The 20,393-nt window shown below is 35.1% G+C and overlaps 1 protein-coding gene across 3 annotated transcripts in view; it reads right to left on the bottom strand.

Moving 5' to 3' along the window:
• Positions 1-353: 353 nt before the first annotated feature.
• The window catches only part of reps1 (RALBP1 associated Eps domain containing 1), a 32,699-nt gene continuing 12,659 nt past the window's right edge, over positions 354-20,393 (bottom strand). The window contains exons 6-20 of one of the 3 annotated variants that reach the window (XM_056445352.1): positions 18,800-18,965; positions 18,642-18,705; positions 18,275-18,429; positions 16,457-16,578; positions 13,825-13,905; positions 13,403-13,490; positions 9,076-9,174; positions 8,909-8,981; positions 8,614-8,744; positions 6,256-6,323; positions 5,986-6,159; positions 5,128-5,217; positions 4,901-5,049; positions 3,454-3,559; positions 354-3,357 (exon numbers count right to left, since the gene is read on the bottom strand). In XM_056445352.1, the coding sequence (XP_056301327.1) occupies positions 3,289-3,357; positions 3,454-3,559; positions 4,901-5,049; positions 5,128-5,217; positions 5,986-6,159; positions 6,256-6,323; positions 8,614-8,744; positions 8,909-8,981; positions 9,076-9,174; positions 13,403-13,490; positions 13,825-13,905; positions 16,457-16,578; positions 18,275-18,429; positions 18,642-18,705; positions 18,800-18,965 (1,635 nt within the window). In that variant the 3' untranslated portion in view covers positions 354-3,288. The remainder of the gene's footprint in view (positions 3,358-3,453; positions 3,560-4,900; positions 5,050-5,127; positions 5,218-5,985; positions 6,160-6,255; positions 6,324-8,613; positions 8,745-8,908; positions 8,982-9,075; positions 9,175-13,402; positions 13,491-13,824; positions 13,906-16,456; positions 16,579-18,274; positions 18,430-18,641; positions 18,706-18,799; positions 18,966-20,393) is intronic. The other 2 variants (XM_056445353.1, XM_056445354.1) reach the window with 2 other exon arrangements.

The raw sequence follows: 20,393 nt of genomic DNA, 5'->3' as shown, positions 1-20,393 counted from the left end.
GCTCAAATTGCATCATTTACTCAAATGGATTCAGTTCACAGAACTCATTAGGATTAGTTTTTGAACTTAAATGGTTTGTTGCAATCGGTTTCCTCAAATGGTTTGAGTTACCTTAACTTTTTGGGTTTTACAGTGAACAACATGCACTGTAAAAATGCTTGGGAATTAAGAAATGAAGTTAACTCATATTTTACAAATTTAAGTGAAATGAACATAAAACAATTAAGTTGTCCCCCTAAAAAACTGAAGAATTGTGTTGTTTAACTCATTGAAAATAAGTTGTTTGAACAAACAGCATGTGTTTTGTGTGTTGGAGAATTAGAAACAGTCGGAACGCTTGACAAAAGAGGAAATTATTAAAATATTGTGCCATTTTTATTTTGTGTAAAAATCACACAGCTGCTAGTTCATTCTGCAGAGACACATCCATGCAGTTAAACATTTATGATCCCACAGCCATTATATAAGCAATTAAATAGAATATTTGCTGTTAGTCAGCAATTAATGCAAATTTACATATGAGATCAAAAGGTGTGTATAATACAATATACAACATACCCCTGATACAGTAAATCAGCCTGAACAGCAGGGAGAGAAAGGCTCACCTTGATTTAACATGGGATGGGGGGACATTACTGTGAAAACCTGCACACCAGGAAGTAAGGCTTTAAGGATGAGCATAAGAAAACACGGACATCGGTCAAAAACAAATGAACGAATGAGAGACACGCCGCAAAGTCTATGTAACAATACAAACGTCACACTATCTCAGACATTACAGATACAAATCAAGTGGTTCATATCGGGGGGGTTGTTTTTTTTTTTTACAAAATGAAATCGTGAACGACATGCAAAAAAATTGTGACTTGAAAAGACAAACGAAACGACACCGGAGGGAAGAAAAGTGCAGTCACTGTTTCAGGTCTCACGTTTTTACGTACTGATGATGTCACAGAGTTGATGATGCAGGATTGAATCTGATGATGTACCGGATTTTGAGACCGAGAGAGTAACGTCCGCCTTCCAGGGGTGAAAAAACTGTACACGTTTGATTGTTTGTTTTTTTTAACAGAAGAAAAAGCTGTGTTTGATGCCATACACTGGTAACTGTTGTACTCCAACTCTCTCACTCATATGAAACAAAAGTCGTGCCGTTCACTCGTATGGCAAGGAAAAGATATTAAACAGACAGTTCAACCAAAAATAAAAATTCTGACATTTGCTTAAAGACCCAAATTTGTCAAAACCTGTATGACTTTCCATCAGTTTTTGAAGAATATTGAAGCAAAGCATTTACTTCAGTGAAAGTAAAGCAACACATTATAAACTATAGAACTGTGAAAATAAAATAGCTTTGTGCGAGGAACAGCGGTTTAGTTGTTATAACTGCTAAAAAAATTTCATAACAGAAGCAGCACTGTCTAATTTGCAACCAATGATTCACTTGATTTTGATTCAATGATTCAGATAAAAAAAAAAAAGAATCAGCAATTTTGAATTCAACATCAGAAGGTCACTGGAGCAAAAAGTGTTTCTTGCACAAAGCAATTTTATGTCAGCAAAACTAAAATATACCACACAGTTTAAATCATTTTGGTTCTTCAATTGCATTTAAGGAGCTTTACGACCTAATTTTTTTCTTTACTCAAAAAATAAGCAAATAAATGAATCAAACTATAGAGCTGTGAATATAAAATAGCTTTGCGTGAGGAACTGGGAAAAAAAATGTAATAGTTTTCATTGTCGTTTTGTCATAACAGAAGCAGCACTTTCTGATTTGCAACCTATGACTCGCATGATTTTGATTAAATGATTCAGATGAAAAAAAGTGATTGTTCAATTTTGAACTCAACATCAGCAGTTCACTGGAGCAAAGCAATTTTATGTCAACAAAACTGAAATCTAGCACAACCATAGTATAGATCACTATCTGGTTCTTTAATTGCATTTGTTGATTTTGCCAACCTAATTTTCTTTCTTTATTTAAAAAAAATAAGGTAATAAATGGATCATAAACTATAGAGCTGGGAATATAAAATAGCTTTGTGTAAAGAACAGACAAAAAGTTTACTAGTTTTCATTGCTGTTTTGTCATAACAGAAGCAGCACTGTGTGATTTGCAACCAATGATTCTCTTGATTTTGATTCAATGATTCTGAAAAAAAGAATCAGCAATTTTGAATTCAACATCAGCAGTTCACTGGAGCAAAAATTGATTCTTGCACAAAGCAATTTTATTTCAACAAAACTAAAATATAGCACATAGTTTAGATAATTTTCTGGTTCTTCCAATGCATTTGTGGAGCTTGAAAACCAGACAGTATTATATTTTTCTTTATCTTAAAGATAAGATATTTTCCAAAATAACAATAATAAAGGTTTGTAATGACATAAGGACAAATAAAAGAATTTCCATTTCAGAATGAACTGTCCACTTAAAGGGATGTTCGACCCCCAAAATTTAAAATTGCTATTTATTCAATCACCCTTGAGTGTTTCCAAACCCTCAGCAGTTTAATTATTCAGTTGAACACAAAATAAGACAGTTTGAAGAATGCTGGAAACCACTGACATCCATAGTACTAAATAAAATAGTAAGGCAAAATATCTTGTTTTGCGTCCAACAGAAACTCAAACTGATTTAAGCGAAAGGATGATGAGTAAATAAAAACAAATTAATTATTTCCAGGGGTGAACTATCCCTTTGACAAGTGCCTGTCAGAACCGGTTTTCTGAGCATACTCCTAAAATAATATTATCTCCCAAATAATGAGTTCTCCCCTTTACATGACCAGTGCATGGCCTAAAATGATTGTCTGAGCACACACACGGGTGCCTCGAACATGGAAGAACGTGACAAGCTGCCCCGGGACTCTGGAGAACAGAAGGGGAAGAGGCTCCTTCATGTTAACCAGAATTACAGCCTGCTGCTGGCCATGACGTCAGGCTTCACAAGCTAAAGATAACTTGCGATTTCTGGAGCTTTACACATACAGCCACTCAAACTTTCTGTTACATCAAAGTGCCATTATGGATAATGTTTCTGGACTCTATTCCTCTGAATGAGCTGCGCGAGACAGAACTGAATCTGGAGGAAGCAGCGATTTTAGTCTCTTCTCACACAGTCTTACAGAGAAACGGAGATGGGTGAAATGGACATCCTGCCAGAGGATCCAACAGAGCACTCAAAAAAAACAGCACAACAAACAAGTAAAAAGAAGGAAAAAAAAATGGGGTGACCATTCTTTCATACACACAAACATTCAATCTGAAGCTTGCACACACTCGTTACAAATGCGAAAAAGGTCTAAGCTGTTCCAGTTGCACTTCAAGCGATATTCTTTCTTCTAGCAGGTCCTAAAAAGACAGGATTTGGGAAAATATGAATCGTAAGACTTTAAGAAATAATGTGTTTTTCAATGTAATGAGTTTTCATAAGTGACCTGAAAATACCTTCAGTTGCTGCTGTAATTCACTGTTGAGTCTGGCTAAAACCGTATTCGTTTCTTTATTTCTTCTAATGGAAGCCTGAATGGCCTTTTTATCTTTACCGAGAGACCTGTTTTTAAACAGAGCATAAGCAGACATTAATGTACACGTAAATACTGTGAATAATGCAAATCTCACAACAAAAACTCCAGGATATAGATAATTGAGCAGTATTTTGCATTTTAAAATGTTTGTTTTTTTGAATAAAGAATTTGAAAAGATTTGTTTTGTTTAATTGTGTAAAATAAATTAAGCAAAGTAAAACTCCAAAACACAACAAAATGCAAAAAGAAACAAATCTAAACATGAAAAATAAAACACACACACAAAAAAGCAAATAAATAAATAAAAATAAACAAAAACGAAACAAAATAAAAAAATTTATGAAAAACACTGAAACAAAAAAGCAAAACAAGAAACAAAACATCAAAAACAAAAGAAAACCTAAATAAAAAAACATAACAAAAAAAAAACCTTGAAACAAAAAAAGCAAAACAAAACTAAACAAAACAAAAAAATCTAAATGAAAAACGCGAAACAAAACACATGAGAAAAAAAAAAACGCAAAACAAAAAATACTAAACATAAAACAAACCACAAAACTCCAAACAAATCATGAAACAAAACAAAACACATGAAACAAAACACAAAGAAAAACACGAAAAAAAAAAAAAAAAAGCAAAACAAAACTAAACATAAAACAAAACGTAACACAAAAATAAACATAAAACAAAACATAACACAAAACAAATCATGAAACAAAACAAAAAAACAAAACAAAAAACGGGAAACAAAAAACATGAAGCAAAAGAAACACAACAGGGGTCTGTTCTTCGTACATGGATTACTCTGGTAGCTGGATTTGGTTATTGACGATCTGAGACTTGTTGTCATAGCAACAGTTGTGGTAGCTTAAACCTGCTAGGGAGCAGGCTCATTTCATATAAACAGGATTAGACCGGGTCAGTTCAAGCAAAGATAATACTAAAAGTATATATATATATATATATATATATATATATATATAAAAGTTATTAATTAAACGTATGCAATCTGCACTCCAAAATAAAAGTACAAAGACAATATGCTACTTTTTAAAAAAAAAGCAATAATACATATGCATTCATGAACATGTTTTGACAGCTAATATGACAGTGATTTGATGCTTCAAAAAAGTTGCAGACACCTTTACCAATATCAAAATGCTTTTGTAAACATCCAGTTATTCTTTACACAGATTAAGAAACCGGCTACTATAATACAACTATGGCTACTAGTTCTGACCCCAGGAAACAACAAAAAAAGCAAAACAAAACTAAACATTAAAAAAATAAAAATAACTCCAAACAAATCAAAAAACAAAACAGGAAACAAAGCACGAAACAAAACTAAACTAAACAGTGACGTTTACCGAGGAATTGAGGGCTGTGTTGCTAGAACAGTGGCTATGACGTTAGACTTTTGAGGAAGGTCGTCCACATCTGGTCTGAGCTCATCTTCTGATTTCAGTCTTCGACGGACGGGTTTAGGAGGCGGGGCCAATGGAGTGGATACTTTGGCCTATAAATAACACCCATTCAGGAATTATAATGTGAAGAACTATTAAATATGAACAGTGGTTTGCAGAGACTGCCTTACAGAGTTGACAGTGGTTGCATTTCGTTCTTCGGCTTGAACGTCGTTCTTTGCTGTTCTCATCGTCCCAGCAGCTTCTGGCAATCTTTCTGTCTGTATATGTGGAGTTATTTTTGGAAAGAAATGAACACTTCACCACTTTGGTAAAGATGCATTAATTTGATCAAAAGCAACAGCAAGACATATTGTTGGGAAAAACAACGCTGATCTTTTGAACTTCATTTCAAAAAGTATATCACAAAACAATATTGTTTTATAAAACATTTGCATGTCTTGATTTTTTTCTTCTAAAAAAATGGTTTGCAATAAAAAAAAAACATTACAGTTCTTTCCCTAACTGCTAATTGCTGCTAAAAATTCAGCTCTGCCATCCCAGAAATAAACTGTTAAAATCAATTAAAATAGAAAAACTGTTGTATTTAATAACAATTTTACAATATTAAAACATTTTAATGTGTATATAATCATAAAAATAGATTTTCTTATTATATACCTCAATAATATATAACAGCAACTTTAATATATAGACAGAAAACTATATTATATATGTGTTTTATTTTAATCTATTTCAATAATATTGAAACATTTTCATTTATTACAAATATATTATTATGTATTTAAAGAAATTCAGTCATCATTTACTCACCCTTGATTTATCTTCTTTTGTATTCATCAGAAGAAACAAACTCAAACTGGTTCTGAACAAGTCAAGGGTGAGTAAATAATGGCATCTTTTTCATTTTTGGGTGAACTCATACCAATCTCTTTAGTACATATTCATGTTTTATGCAAAGAATTTAGCTGTTCATGTTACTCCACAATCAAAAGAGTTTTCAACATAATAAATGGCTCCATTTGTACCTGTCCACCGTCAGATGGTTTCTCTCCTTCATCTGCTGGCTGGTCCACAGCAAAAGCCTTGAACTGGCTGAAGTCAGCAAAGTTGGGCTGTTCTGGCATCTGCTGGGGCGACGTGCTGGTGTGTGCTGGAAGACCATCTCCCTCTAACGAACGGTGACCATGTGGCACTGATGTCTAAAGATTTAAAAAATCAGATATTTAATTATCCTTCTTAAAAAAAAGCCTGAGATGACAGCAGTTTAATTCTCTTTGCTAAGCTCAGGACTGTACCTGTGTTGGCAGTGGTCGTGGAGGCACTGCTGGAGGAAAGGCCACTACACCTGCCTGCTGGGAACCTGCTGAAGAAGTAGTAGCAAAAAGAACTTCAGCTTTTTTTAACAACATCCCCTCATAACAGGAAGCTGTGATTTACCTGATAAGTGTTTGTATGCATTAGGGGTGTAACCATAAATGTATTTGTAACGAAGTTTCAGAACACGTTTTTTTGTTCAGTGCGCAGCTGTACAATAAAGTGTTTGGTCTTGGGTTGTGCAGCCTTTATTCTTCATGACAATACTGTAATAGTTGTTTAAGACACACTTGAAATTGAACAAGGCAACGGTAAAGAATACCAAGTAGTGCAATCTATAAGCACTGAATGCAGCTATTATTAATGTAAACTAGTCTGGCACTGCTGCTACTGACTGGCGGTGTTAAGTTACATGTGTGTGTGTGTTGTAAAGCACAGTCGTGTGCTCTTTAGTATGGCTCCTTGTGTGTCAATAAAGCAAAGTATAATTATTTTCGTTAACCAAAAATGACAAGCAAAAAGCTTCTTAAAATAAATAGACACTTTTAAAGGGCACCTATGATGAAAATCATCCTTTGTAAGCTGTTTAGACAGACCTGTGCAGGTATAGTGTGTCCCTTGTCATATTGAAGTGATATAAACACAACAAGTCTCTTTTTTTTAATTTCCTGAAATTAAAATAGAACATAAATCCCAGTGGTTTTGAGGCCCACCACAACGTTACGTAGGAGTGTGGTTTTCCCCACCCACCGAATTGTCTCCATAATAACATGCATACACATGTCCACAGAATCTTTCTTTTTTTTTTTTTTTTACAAAGAAACTGGCATTACACCATATGTTACAACTCTCTGTGATCATCTGCACCTCAATAATTAATTTTATAAGTTTAAAACGTTTTTAAAACAGAGCATGTTTGCAATAAAGACAACAAAATTGCCATGTAATTCTTAACCGCTATAATCACCACGGCCATATGGTGTCAGTAAAAGTGCATATTTGTGTGTACTGCAAACGGTATTTGTGTGGGACTCATTGTTTCAGAAAGGCTTGAATAAACTTCACTACAACTACATAAAATAAACTTACTTGGTATTTTTGACTAATGAGCAGTATTTCAGCTTCATCTTTGTCTCTATCACTGATACCTGTTTATCTGACGTAACGCGTTAAAAGCAGACACGCACATCGGAGCAGCGGGTGGGCAGATGCAGCTCATTTGGAATTAAAGCCACAGGCTACAATAACCGCTACATGGCCCTCAGATACTAAAATGGGCAGATTGTACATTACATAATAAATAATCTGATGGGTATTTTGAGTTGAAATTTTACAGACACATTCTGGAGACACCAAAGGCTTATCTTACATATTGTAAATGAGGTAAAATAGGTGCCCTTTAATGCGAAAAGCTGTTGATTTGCAGATAATCACAATGCTAATAACATTTAAAAGTTTAATACACACTAAAATATATTTTACAACAGACATAAATATTTCAATTAACTTGAAAATCTATGAACAATGCCCCAACACACAAAAAACTTTTTAATGAATAAGCAGCCAGGAGACTCCCTATAACTTAATACATATTTGCACATACCCCAAGCTAGACTGTATGTTTTTGATGTGCACATGCGTGGAAGGGGAATTTTTATAGAGGGTTTTTTTTTTTTTTCAAAGTGAGATGCATACTCAATGTCAAAATACAATATTAAAACAACAATTATGGTATTATTGTAGACAATAAATATACAATCCTTTATCGAGCAGATTAGTATGGAGGTGCAATAATTGAATTTCTAAATTCATCATGAACCAATCGCAAGGGTTTGTTTATGAGTTTACAAGCAGAGGAAGACACATGTGCACTCCTGTATAATATACATAGCCGACCGCAGCCACAACACGTGAGAAGGTGAATGATGCGTGGGGGCGTGAGCAATCGATGCGCTTGCATCACAACAGCTAAAATACATACAGATGTGGTGTGCCCTGTTTATACAGTCTATTGGTGCGACTCGCATGAGTGATAATCTCTCTGTTGCAAGTGCAACCATTGTATTTACAGTGTTTTGAGCTGCTGTGACACAAGTGGAGCGATCGCATCTATCTAGTGTCTCATCCACCCTTATGACCTCTCCCAGAAGCTCTGTGAGTCTCCCGCATATTCATACCAGCTCAGTGATCCCTAAAAATGAGTTAAAATACCCAGAAATCATGGCGAAGAGAGAGCAAGAGAACAGATCGCGTGAGTGATGTTCTAAGCATTACATACAACAGAAACCACTCTGAAACCAATGGTGTGTGTGTGTGTGTGTGAGCATCTATATATATACCTGCAGGGACAGCAGCGAAGTTTCTGTTCATGTCTAGAGAGGAGGAGCGTGAGTGAGAGGCATGTGGGCGGGGTGGTGGAGGAGGCGGAGCCACAACCTTTAGTCCTTCTGGAGATGTGCCAGAGTGAGACCTGTGATGTCATGAACTGTAAGTAATTGTAGGCTTGCAAATGACACACCATATGTTCAAACCAAAGTCAGCAATAGCATCTTCAATACTTTTCAAATCTAATCCTGAGGCACAACAACACAATGATGAGCAAAGATCAAAGTTAGAAGATCGGAAATAAAGTACCTTTGTCTGTTCACAGCGCTGGAAATTGGCTCTTGATCGGATGTAAATGAATCTGAGCTGCTATATCCATCTCCTGAAAGAATGAAGGGTAATGGCTCTGTATAAATTACAGGAGATGATTTTCTGTCAGTCAACTGAAGACCTGAATATAGTTCAGACATACTTACCGACAGTGGTACCAGGAAACTTAATAGCTGCTGCTAGTTTGGTCTCATCAGACAGTTCTGGGGGTTTTGTCATTAATGGGCTAGTTGGATGTGTGTGATCTGCAAATAATCAAAATAATTAAATAACCAATTACTTATTAATTCATATTAATAAAATAACATTTATATTAAAAGGTTGGTTCATCCAAATGTTTTGTTACTAATTACTCACCCTCATGTTATTCCGATCCTGAGACCTTTGTTTATCATCCGAACATAAATTAAGATATTTTAGATGAAATCTGAGAGCTCTCTCATCATGCATTGACAGCGTCACAAGATGTTCAAAGTCCAGACAAGGAATCAAAAACATGACCAAAACGTTCCATGTGACTTCAGTGGTTCAGTTCTAAGAACACTTTTGTGTGCGCCAAAAAAGCTGTAGAAACATCTTTGTCTTCAGTGTCAGATTAGGATGCAAGTTTACTTTTACATTTATGCAGTTTGGGAGATCGGTGCCTTGCTCAAGACTCAAACCTCAGCCGTAGTATTGAGGTGGATATTATTAGACATTCTCCCTCCCTACCCTGTCAAACTTTCTAACCATTAGGCCACATCTTCCCTATTAGCAAAAAGAAGTTTAATAAAGAAGATATAGGTGAACAGAGTCATATTTACTGGGGGGTTTTAGGGCACAAAAGTGTTCTTGGAGCTTCGTATCATTACAGTTGAACTACTGAAGTCACATGGAATGTTTTGACAATGTTTTTGGTTTCTTTTCTGGACTTTGAACATTTGACTATGGAGGATGAAGAAGCTCTTGGATTTAATCTAAAATATCGTAATTTTTGTTCTATAAAGAAAGTTCTCAGGGGTTTGGAAAGACATGAGGGTGAGTAATTAATAACCCCTAAAAATAAAGTTTTAATTATTATCACTCAATTATTATTATTACTCTGTAATATGTAACTATTGTATACTGGAATGTACTTTTCAGTCACAATATATTCAAAATAAAGCAATATTTTATTTTGATTATCCTGTCATGAAGACTTTCCATCACAGTTGTATTCACCTTATTCTTTGCCGACGAGCGGGCACAGCCATTTGAATCTTTTTGGCTCGAGACTTCCGGTCTCATTTACTTCCATTCATTTTAAGACGTTACGCTGCTTGATGTTGCAAACTGATATTTTCTTATTATATTATTCTACTTGGTCTGTATAGTAAAGCAAACATTTGTTTGTAGAGCAAGTAGTTTGACCGTTTTCTGCTGTTTATTATTTCTAGTCATTTCTCCCATAGGGGACCTAATCGGAAGTTCTAAAACAATCGCGAAAACAGGCGCACTTCCGCATTTTAGAATAAGGTCAATATGATATATCTGTGTATACGATAAGATATGACAACAGTTTCTCCTCAGTTAAAAGGATAGTTCACACAAAAATTTAAATTGTGAAAATTTCTGAACACAAAAGAAGATATTTTGAAGAATGTCGGAAACCTGTAGACATTGACATTCATGGTAAGAAAAAACTTAACATGTTTCCAACATTTTTCAAAATATTTTCTTTTGTGCTCATCGCAACAACAACAAAAAAAAAACCTCAAACTGATTTGGAACAAGCAGAGGATGAGAAAATGATGACACGATTTTCATGTTCGGGTGAACTATCCCTTTTAAAAGGTCAAATGTGAAGTGACTCTCAGAGCAGATCTGGAGATGTTTGATGTGTATGTGTTCAGGTCTGCAAAGAGAAGACAAGTACTGAAAACACTATCACGTGCAAATGAAAACATTTTCTTTGAAATACATAACAGACTTTCACAGACAACAGTCCATATCAATGTAATTAGTTGTGCATTCCAACTATTCATTGCTCATCAAAACATTTGCCGAATTCTGCAGCATTCTACAACTAACTCAGTTTTATTTTACTGGAATTATGTTTAAAGCACCACATAAATCACAGGGCCCTAAACATTATGAGTTGTAAGGAAGAATATAAATATAGGATAATTATCAACAAAACAATGAGACTGTTTACATGTACACCAATACTCAGATTTTAATACGATTAAGACAATCCTCTGGTTAAGAGTCTACCGTGTAAACAGCAATACTTTACTACCATAATCCAACTAAAGTCCTAAACGTACTAAACAAAAATCGAATTAAGACATGTGGAGCATTCCTATTTTAGTCACATTATTCAAGTGCAGAACAGACATGTAAACATCTTAATCAAACTATTACCATTTTGTAGTACCTTTCGCTACATTTTGCGTCAGGATGCACACACAGCAGTTCAGGGATTTGACGACAAACAAATGAGAATGGCGTCAAGTAAGAAAGCAGATTTTTGATGCAAGCGGGAAACGATGCTGAGAATTCTGGAAGAAATTGACATTTTTTGGACTTTTTCATGGGGGCATGAATAAAACGTTAGTGAAATGGCAGAAGTTTTCGAGAATTTGTATCTTCCATCGTCTGTTTGCACACATAGTGAAATTAACTGCAGTTGAACTTGTCCCAAAATTCAAAATGAAACGCCCAAAATCACATATGGTGCCATGATAAATATGAACCGTTGCTGTGTGAAACGCCGAAGGAAACTAGCGTTGAACGGTGACGTAATGACAGTAAACAAACTATGTACTTTAAAATGTAAAACATTCAAATATCAACTCATGTAAACACCTTAACCATATTATTGTCTTATAATTTGATTACTGATGTCCATGTAAACGTAGTCAGTGACTACTTTTACATGGACATCAGTAATCTAATTATAATAATTAATATATATGAATAATGCGACTAAAATATGAATAGGTTGTTTTCACATGATGTCACTGATGACGCGCGACACTCAGATGGAGGGCAGGAAGTGATTCTTCTACATAGGAATCGCTATTAGACCATCAAAATATTTCTGTTTTATGTTGGTTGTAATTGTTTAAATTGGCCAAAATAAGTAATGCTGAACAGCTTTTATAGACTTTTAAAAAGTTTTTGCTCATAAAGGGGAGAAAGCTCAAGAAACTGCATGAAAAAGGTGGCATGTAATAAACATTTATACAATACATCCACGTGTACAAACTTTTTTTGAACGCGAGGATTTGTTTGACAGCACTAATAAAGATTATATACAGGCCTAGCTATGTGTATTATATGTTAATGCGTTACATAAAAATCATACAAATACCACCACACTTACACAAAATACAGTAGAACATAATTAATCGTTGCAATGAAATCTCCGTCTTGTTTGCAATAATCAAGTCTTTACTGTCATTTCGGTGTAATAAACAACCATAACAAGAACATCGAGATGCGCAGCTGCGATGAACGTTTGTTGATGGTAAGTTCTATGACAGAAATAAAGAGATACTACCCTTGTGACAAAACTAGATGGTTATTATTGTGGAGCACTTTTCCCCTTACAAAAATAAACAAATAATAATGTAGACTCCGCGTCCACGCTTTTGTATACTTTCATCTGTTATTTGGTGATGTCTGGAAGATATCCGCATGGGGAAAAACTATGGTAATTTATAATAAACATGTTTTTGAACCACATAGTAAAGTGTATAATGTGTACAACTCTGTTAATAAATGCTACTGAATACTGTAGCATAGTAAACTGATAAACTGTAATAAATACTGTAACGTTAGTGTGCTGCATCGTGATTGTGTATAACTATAGCTTGGAAAACTAAAGCCTATTGAATAATTTGTTTATTACTACCATTGTGTTGTACCACAGCAACAATATAATTACTATGACAGTTTATTCAAGTAATTATCTATAGTATGCTTCTAAACACTATAGTAATTACTATAGTATTTTTTCATGTAACATAATAGCTTACACAGCATCTACCGCCTTGATGACAGGGAAAACTTCAGTAGAAAACTTAAGCCTCTGCATGATATAAGGATCATGCCCAACATATATGCCTATTTTCTATTTACATCTCCTTTGAAATATGGTATAAATCACAAAAATACGGACTTTAATCCATGTCTCCCGTTATTATTTATTTACTTCCTGCCCTCCATCTGAATTTCACACAACATCAGAACCACGCGATTGCAAACAACCTATACTCCCCACATGTCTTAATTCGATTTCTGTTAAGTCCCATTATGACTTTAGTCGGATTAAGGTAATCAAAAATCACTGTTTACATGGTAAACATGGTTTACATGGACTCTTAATCAGAGTAATGTCTTAATTGTATTAAAATCCAAGTACTGGTGTCCTTGTAAATGTACTCATTGACTGCTTGCATTTTCATGTTTCATCGGAGTTCTCTGTAAAACACACATATATGAACGCACCACTTCCAGTCCTCTTGAGCTCCATCTCTTGCATGTGGATCTTGCTGGGCGTCATACGGATGGGCACAGGGTGAACTATTGCTGTATCCTGCAAAACAAGCACATCAACTGCTGCTGTCATTGAATCATTTCAGTCACGAACAAGAACATGGAAAACTACACAAGCATTGGATAACATCAAGAGACTTCAGTCAAAGGACAGCCAGCAGAGTCATTACTTGGATTACATGATAAAGTATGAAAGAAAGAGCGTGAAAAGAATTATCGGTAAGCTCAGCAAGCAAAAGAAAAAACTAATCATTTGATGATGGCACTGCGGCTGTGAATTTATTCTGAGGACATGCGCTCTCAGAGAGAATTTACAGAGTACCAGGGTTAATGAACATCATTAATCATGAAAGAGCACTGAGTGATTGACTTACAGGGTCAGCTGGTGCAATGTTAGAATCAAATTGGGTCAGAGTTTGTGAGCTTGAGGAGCGTTCGCTAAAAGTCTCCCACTGCTGGAGAGACAGAGCAGAAACATGTCAGCAAGGTGGAGCCAGTCCACTCCTAACACAAGCACACAGAGGACATAATACAACAACAGTGTGTCCTCGCTCCCAGTGATTCATCCTGCATTGTACTGCTGCATGCGTCCACAGAGAAACTATTGTTTTCTTAATGGCCTAATAGGCTGGGAGGGAGAATGGCACAATTTTTATTTAGATCCACATGCTACCGACCTGTTCAAAGGAGAAGTGCGTAACTTGCATTGTCAAACACAAGAGGTTTTGTTCATCTGCCACTGGTCATCCAAAAAGATGATCCTGCCCTATATTCCAATATCATTTATTGTGCCAATACTGCAGTGTCAAACTAAAAACTATAAAAATGTTTAGTAGTTTTGTTACTTGGCATGAGCACAAGCTAAAATAACATTTATATAAATTGTTTTGAGCTAGTTGATATAGAAATATTCGTTTAGTTAAACTTGATATTATTTTGAGGATAAAAAAAGACTTTATAAATTAATCTTAAAATGAAAACACTGTAATAAACATATAAAATAAATCATTCAAGCTAAAAAAAAAAACTTAGAACAGAAATAATGTACTTAATGTACTTAGACTTAACTGAAAATATTCATTGAATATTAATACTTAACTGTCCCCCAAACCTATTCTGCATTATTTAACAATATATAATTGTTTCAAATAACTAACATGTCTTAATCTATTAAGCTACCTGACAAAAGTCTTGTCATCGATCCCAGTTGTAAGAGCAACAAATAATAACTTGACTTCAAGTTGATCATTTGGAAAAGTGGCAGAAGGCAGATTTTCCCATGAATCATCTGTTGAACTGCAACCCAATCATCACAAATACTGCAGAAGACCTATTGGAGCCCGCATGGACCCAAGATTCTCACAGAAATCAGTCAAGTTTGGTGCGGGAAAAATCATGATTTGGGGTTACATTCAGTATGGGGGCACGTGAGAGATCTACAGAGTGGATGGCAACATCAGCAGCCTGAGGTATCAAGACATTTGTGCTGACCAATACATTACAAACCACAGGAGAGGGCAAATTCTTTAGCAGGATAGCACTTCTCATACTTTAGCCTCTATATCAAAGTTCTTGAAAGCAAAGAAGGTCAAGGTGCTCCAGGATTGGCCAGCCCAGTCCCCAGTAATGAACATTATTGAGTCATTAAAGATGAATAATTTTGATGAACTCTGGAAGTGTATGGATGCAGTCCTGTAAGCTCATTTGAGTCCTACACATTATTAATTCTTTTTCCACTGAACCATGACTTTACACTCTATACTGTACATTATTCCTGTTAAGTGACAAGACTTTTGTCTAAGCAAAGTCAAACCTTACTGTCCTAATTAAATCACTAAAAATCAAGGCATGATCATATTTTATTTTGGTAAAATAAGCATAATCTAGGGGCCACTTATGAGCCACTTCTGATACCAAATGATCAACTAGAAGTCAAGTTATTATTTGTTGTTCCTAAAACTTGGATAGGCGACAAGACCTTTGTCAGGTCGTGTATATTTTTAAACCTATAATAAATTCTGAGTTAAAAAGTTATAATTTCCAAATAAGTAACCGTGTCATAATTATGACATTATGTCATGTTTGTGGCTTAGCACATTTATAAACGTTTATCAAATTTATAAAATAAATTCCATTTCAACATCAGAAGCAATAAATATTTATATATATTTTTATACGTATATAAAACTTATGTCATACTTATTGCTTCATTTATCACAAATGTTTTAATTCTAAAAACAGATAAAACAGCATAAGCTATTTTTATCATTTTTAATAAATTTGAATGTCACCCTGATGTTGAAATGGAAGTCTGAGAGGTTTATAAATAATACATATATGATTAATACATATATGAAAATGGCAAATAATTAATTGTAATAATTTTGCCTTTTTATGTAATATTTATTTTAACATGTTATGTTTAGATGCTCACAAATGTGTTAACACAAAAAGTCTTGTATATGTCAATATTTAGTAAATCTGTTTTAAATAAGATTTAGCATATCACAAACGTATTCTCACAAGTATGATTTTATCTAACTGATAACTGACTTTTCCCCCTTAAGTAGCAGAAATGTGCTTTAATAGAAATGTGCTTATCCTTTATCAAAATTTAATAACTTTCTAAATTTACAAAACATATTTATGCTGACATAACCTTGAAAAATAGCACCCTCGTGCTGCATTAAAATGATACAAACCAAACGCTGGCTTTGTTTTACACTAAATACATAGTTTCTCACATATACAAAGTCAAGACTTCTAATATTTACTAAAACAATGTAACTGTGGTAAAAGTCTTGACTACAAATCCATCACTACAAGGAAGCATTAATAGCCACACGAATGTTCCCGAGTGTTACATGTGAGAAGATGAAAAGTAGCACCTCTTTCTCCCACCCAGAAGAGTATTAGTTTCATTTTCTTGTGAAGACAAAAGGCAGATAGAACCACAATTAACATTAACAGAATAATAGGGAACATCAAGTACTCTAAAGTCCAAACCTCATTGCTCTGGTTGAGCTCAGGCCAATTCTGGTTGAGGGAAGGCATGGAAGGAGATTTATTTGGAGTGACCTCGACAGGGGAAGCAGAAAAGCCCACCTCAGGAGCAGGTTCTGGAACTCCTGAAACACACAGAGTAATGATAATAATAAGACTATAGACTAGAACAAAAGGTCATGAGTATCATAAAAAAATTCACAAGGTTGCTCAGGTCCCAAGGATATTTTCTATGTCTCGTTTTAATATGTGAAGCTGTCGCTAAGATACAGGCTCGCTTCCTGCAAAGCTGTTCTTATAATATTAGATTTAAATGCTAGATTGTTCTCTGACCACAACAGAACTATAATGCACAGATGTGAGACAATCCAAACATATTTTAGGTTAAATATAGAACTATGAGGAGCAAGATTTTGTATAAACTGCATCCTTACATCAGTCTAGACATTGTTGTTAACTTATATTTCCAATATTTTATTATTGTGATACTGTTTCTTAATACGGCATACAATAGACTTTGCAGATTTGTTCTGGATTGTTCTTTTCATACACATCATACATTACACAATGATCTACTCTAGTGGTCATCTTTGCACAAAAGACAACATACTCCCTGGCTCACTGTCATCTCCCCTGCGTCTGTGTTTGAGTTGCCACTGTAAAAATCAGCTGTTGTGCATGTAATCAAACTCTCCTTTTCATGCAAACCCTTCCCTCTTTTGCCACTCGACACTCCTACCTAAACAAACCTGGATTCACCCACATTCCTGACTAGAAGTATAAAAACACTCTGCTGAGATTGTAAGGGGGGGGGGGGGGGGGGGTCATGGCCCTTTGAGGTGTTTAAGCAAACTTTGCTGTCGCATTTTACTGTGGACTGTACTTGCTTTTCCTGAGGATGTTGTCGTTTATGTGATGTTTTTGTTAATTCACTGATCTGTACATCTTTTTATACTATGTATATGTATGTATGTATACTACTTCCCCTTTTGTTAATGTTTGTTTTGTTGTTGTTTTACGGATATTGTCATTAATTTTTCTTTTAGTCTTCTTTATTTACTATGTGATTGCGATTAACTGTGGGGCGCCCTTGAAAATGAGATGGTACATCTTAATGGGTTCATCTTAATGAATAAATACATGGTACATTTCACTACAAGCCAAAACATAGGTGCTGTAGGATGAAAGCTTAGGAAGATATTTATCACATTTAGAATTCCTGAAGTGTGTCTGTCTGGAAGAAAATGTTATTTAAAAAGAAAAGTACAAAAACAGGAGAGACAATCCACACGATACACTAAAAAATTAAAAGGGTTAGTAAATGTTTTGTCTCACTTTAAATATTTTACGCTCACCAAGGCTACATTTTCTATAACAGTAAATTCAGAAAAATACAATTTTAATTAACTGTTTTTAAAGGGATAGTTCAACCAAAATTGCAAATTATATCATTAATTTACTCACCTAATTGTCTTATCAAACCTTTATGAGTTTTATTCATCGGCTGAACACAAAAGAATATATTTAGAAGAAAATTGAAAACCTGTAACCATCGACTTCCAGGTTTTAGTGTCACATAATGCTTCAGAAACAATTCTAATATGCTAAATCAAGTAACATTTAGTCTTATCAGTTTTCTTGTAGAAAAAAATGTATGATTTCTTCACACATTTCTGTGCACCTGTGTCACTTTCAGCAAATCACATTCAGAAAATAGGTTTAACCAGCACCCTGAACGTAGCTCTGTGAAATGTTATGAAATAACCAGGTTGTTTATTGCTCAATTTGAAGCTGTGGTGTGCGTGAGGCTTTTCTGCTTACCCGCTGAGTCATCCAAGTCAATAAGCTTTGGCATTAGGCTCTCGGGGAGCTTTTCAGGAAGGTCATAACCATTTTTCCTTGCGACCACAAGATGAAATGCAGCACAGAACTCATCCAGGGTCAGTGCACCATCTTTATCGAAATCTGATAGCTCCCTGCAAGGGACAGCAGTTCAGTCAATGCAGATAGGACAAATATTTTAAGGTACAAAGAAGCACACTGGAATAATATAGTTATAACTTACTTTTTTTTCCAAGCAACAATAACAAATGGCTATGATTAATAACTTAAGTTGTTATTTAGTAGGTCTTTTTTACACATCTGTTTCTGACACTTCATACCAATGTATCTCATGTAAGGTGCTTACCAAATGTGAGACAGTTCTAGAATGGGCAGTTTTGACTTTGTAAAGAATTCTTTCGCGGCAGAGCCTGAATAACAGAGGATGAACATATTTTAGGCTGGTAAGTTTAATAGTGTAAACCACAGCGAGAAAGTTATTGTTTAAAACTGGGTCTCACTAACCAGGGATTAAACCAGTCAGATCTGCTTGAATAGTCTTGAACTGGTTTATGTAATACTGTCTTTGCTCATCTGTGATTTTCCAGGGGTCGTCGTAACCACTGGTCTGTCTTTGGATTTCATTTGTGGTCATTGCAGATGGCACGGTCCGTACTGTTGAGCTCTCCGTCTAGAGCAGAAGAGGGTACAAATAATTAAATACATATACACAAAAACACACACTCGCACACATACATGTATACATACACCAATGCTTCCCATAGGTTTGAAATATACTTTCAATTTACCCACATCACATAAATAGTTAACTATATGCAATAAACAAAACATAATAAAATTTAACAATAATTTAAATTTATTATACACTGTTTCTTTTCAGAGAGCAGCACGGTGGCGCAGTGGGTAGCAAAATCGCCTCACAGCAAGAAGGTCGTTGGTTCGAGCCCCTGCTGGGTCAGTTGGCATTTCTGTGTGTAGTTTGCATGTTCCCCATGTTCACGTGGGTTTCCTCCGGGTGCTTCGGTTTACCCCACAAGTCCAAAAGCATGTTACTCTAAATAGTCCGTAGTGTGAGTGTGTGTATTTGAATGAGTGTGTATGGATGCTTCCCAGTGATGGGTTGCAGTTGGAAGGGCATCTGCTGCGTAAAACATTTGCTGGATAAGTTGGTGGTTCATTCCGCTGTGGCGAAGCCAGATTAATAAAGGGACTAAGCCGAAAAGAAATGAATGAATGTTTCTTTTCAATGGATTAAAGAAAAAAGACATCCACTATTTCTCGTACTTTTATGTTTTTCAGGAGCCATGTGCACCCACAGACAGGTAAAATCTGCTTCTCTCTTTCTTTCAAGTTCAAAGCAAATTTGATTGAAAATGCTTTTTAGATATGTATAGAAAATAGCCCATGTAATATATTAACATCATCAAATTAACGAAATAATCAGCAAATGAGAAATAAATGACAGAAAAAGGAATAAAAACAGACAATACCTCTGAAAAAATATCATAATTTCAAGATTGTAGATTTAAACAAGGCAAATGCGTTGATAAACCATTACTAATGGTGTTCATATATTTTGCAGCCAGTTTAGAAGTCATTTCATCCTCTGAGTATATAGTAAAGTTTTTTCTGAGTCGTGTAGATTTTAAAAATTAATTATTTAATGTTTCTCTCGCTCTCATGACTTTGCTCACACAGATAGTTGTGAAGCCAAGTGAAAGTAGACTTAAGTAAAAAAGTGATATAAAAACGCATACAAGCAAAAGTGAAATCCCAGACATTTTATGAGATTTAGAACCCTGACTGGATGAATTTTTTGCCTCTGTGAGTCTGCAGAGCACGTGAGATTATCTCTGGGAGTGCTGACAGGTCTCGTGCACACAGAACGAAGATTTTCCACTACCTAATCGAATGCGGACGTTTGGTTATTGGGAGGATACAAAAAAAGTAAAGAATGTTAATAACAGTAAAAAAAAAAGTGTCACTAAATATACTTAGGTGGCCGATAACATACTTGGGAAGCCCGCCAAAGTAAAGTCTATCTGTGGGAAGCACTGTACATACATACATGCATGCATACATACATATATACATAGTG

Source organism: Danio aesculapii, chromosome 20, assembly GCF_903798145.1.
Source record: "Danio aesculapii chromosome 20, fDanAes4.1, whole genome shotgun sequence".
NCBI lineage: Eukaryota > Metazoa > Chordata > Actinopteri > Cypriniformes > Danionidae > Danio > Danio aesculapii.
This window is presented reverse-complemented; position numbering and strand designations above follow the sequence as displayed.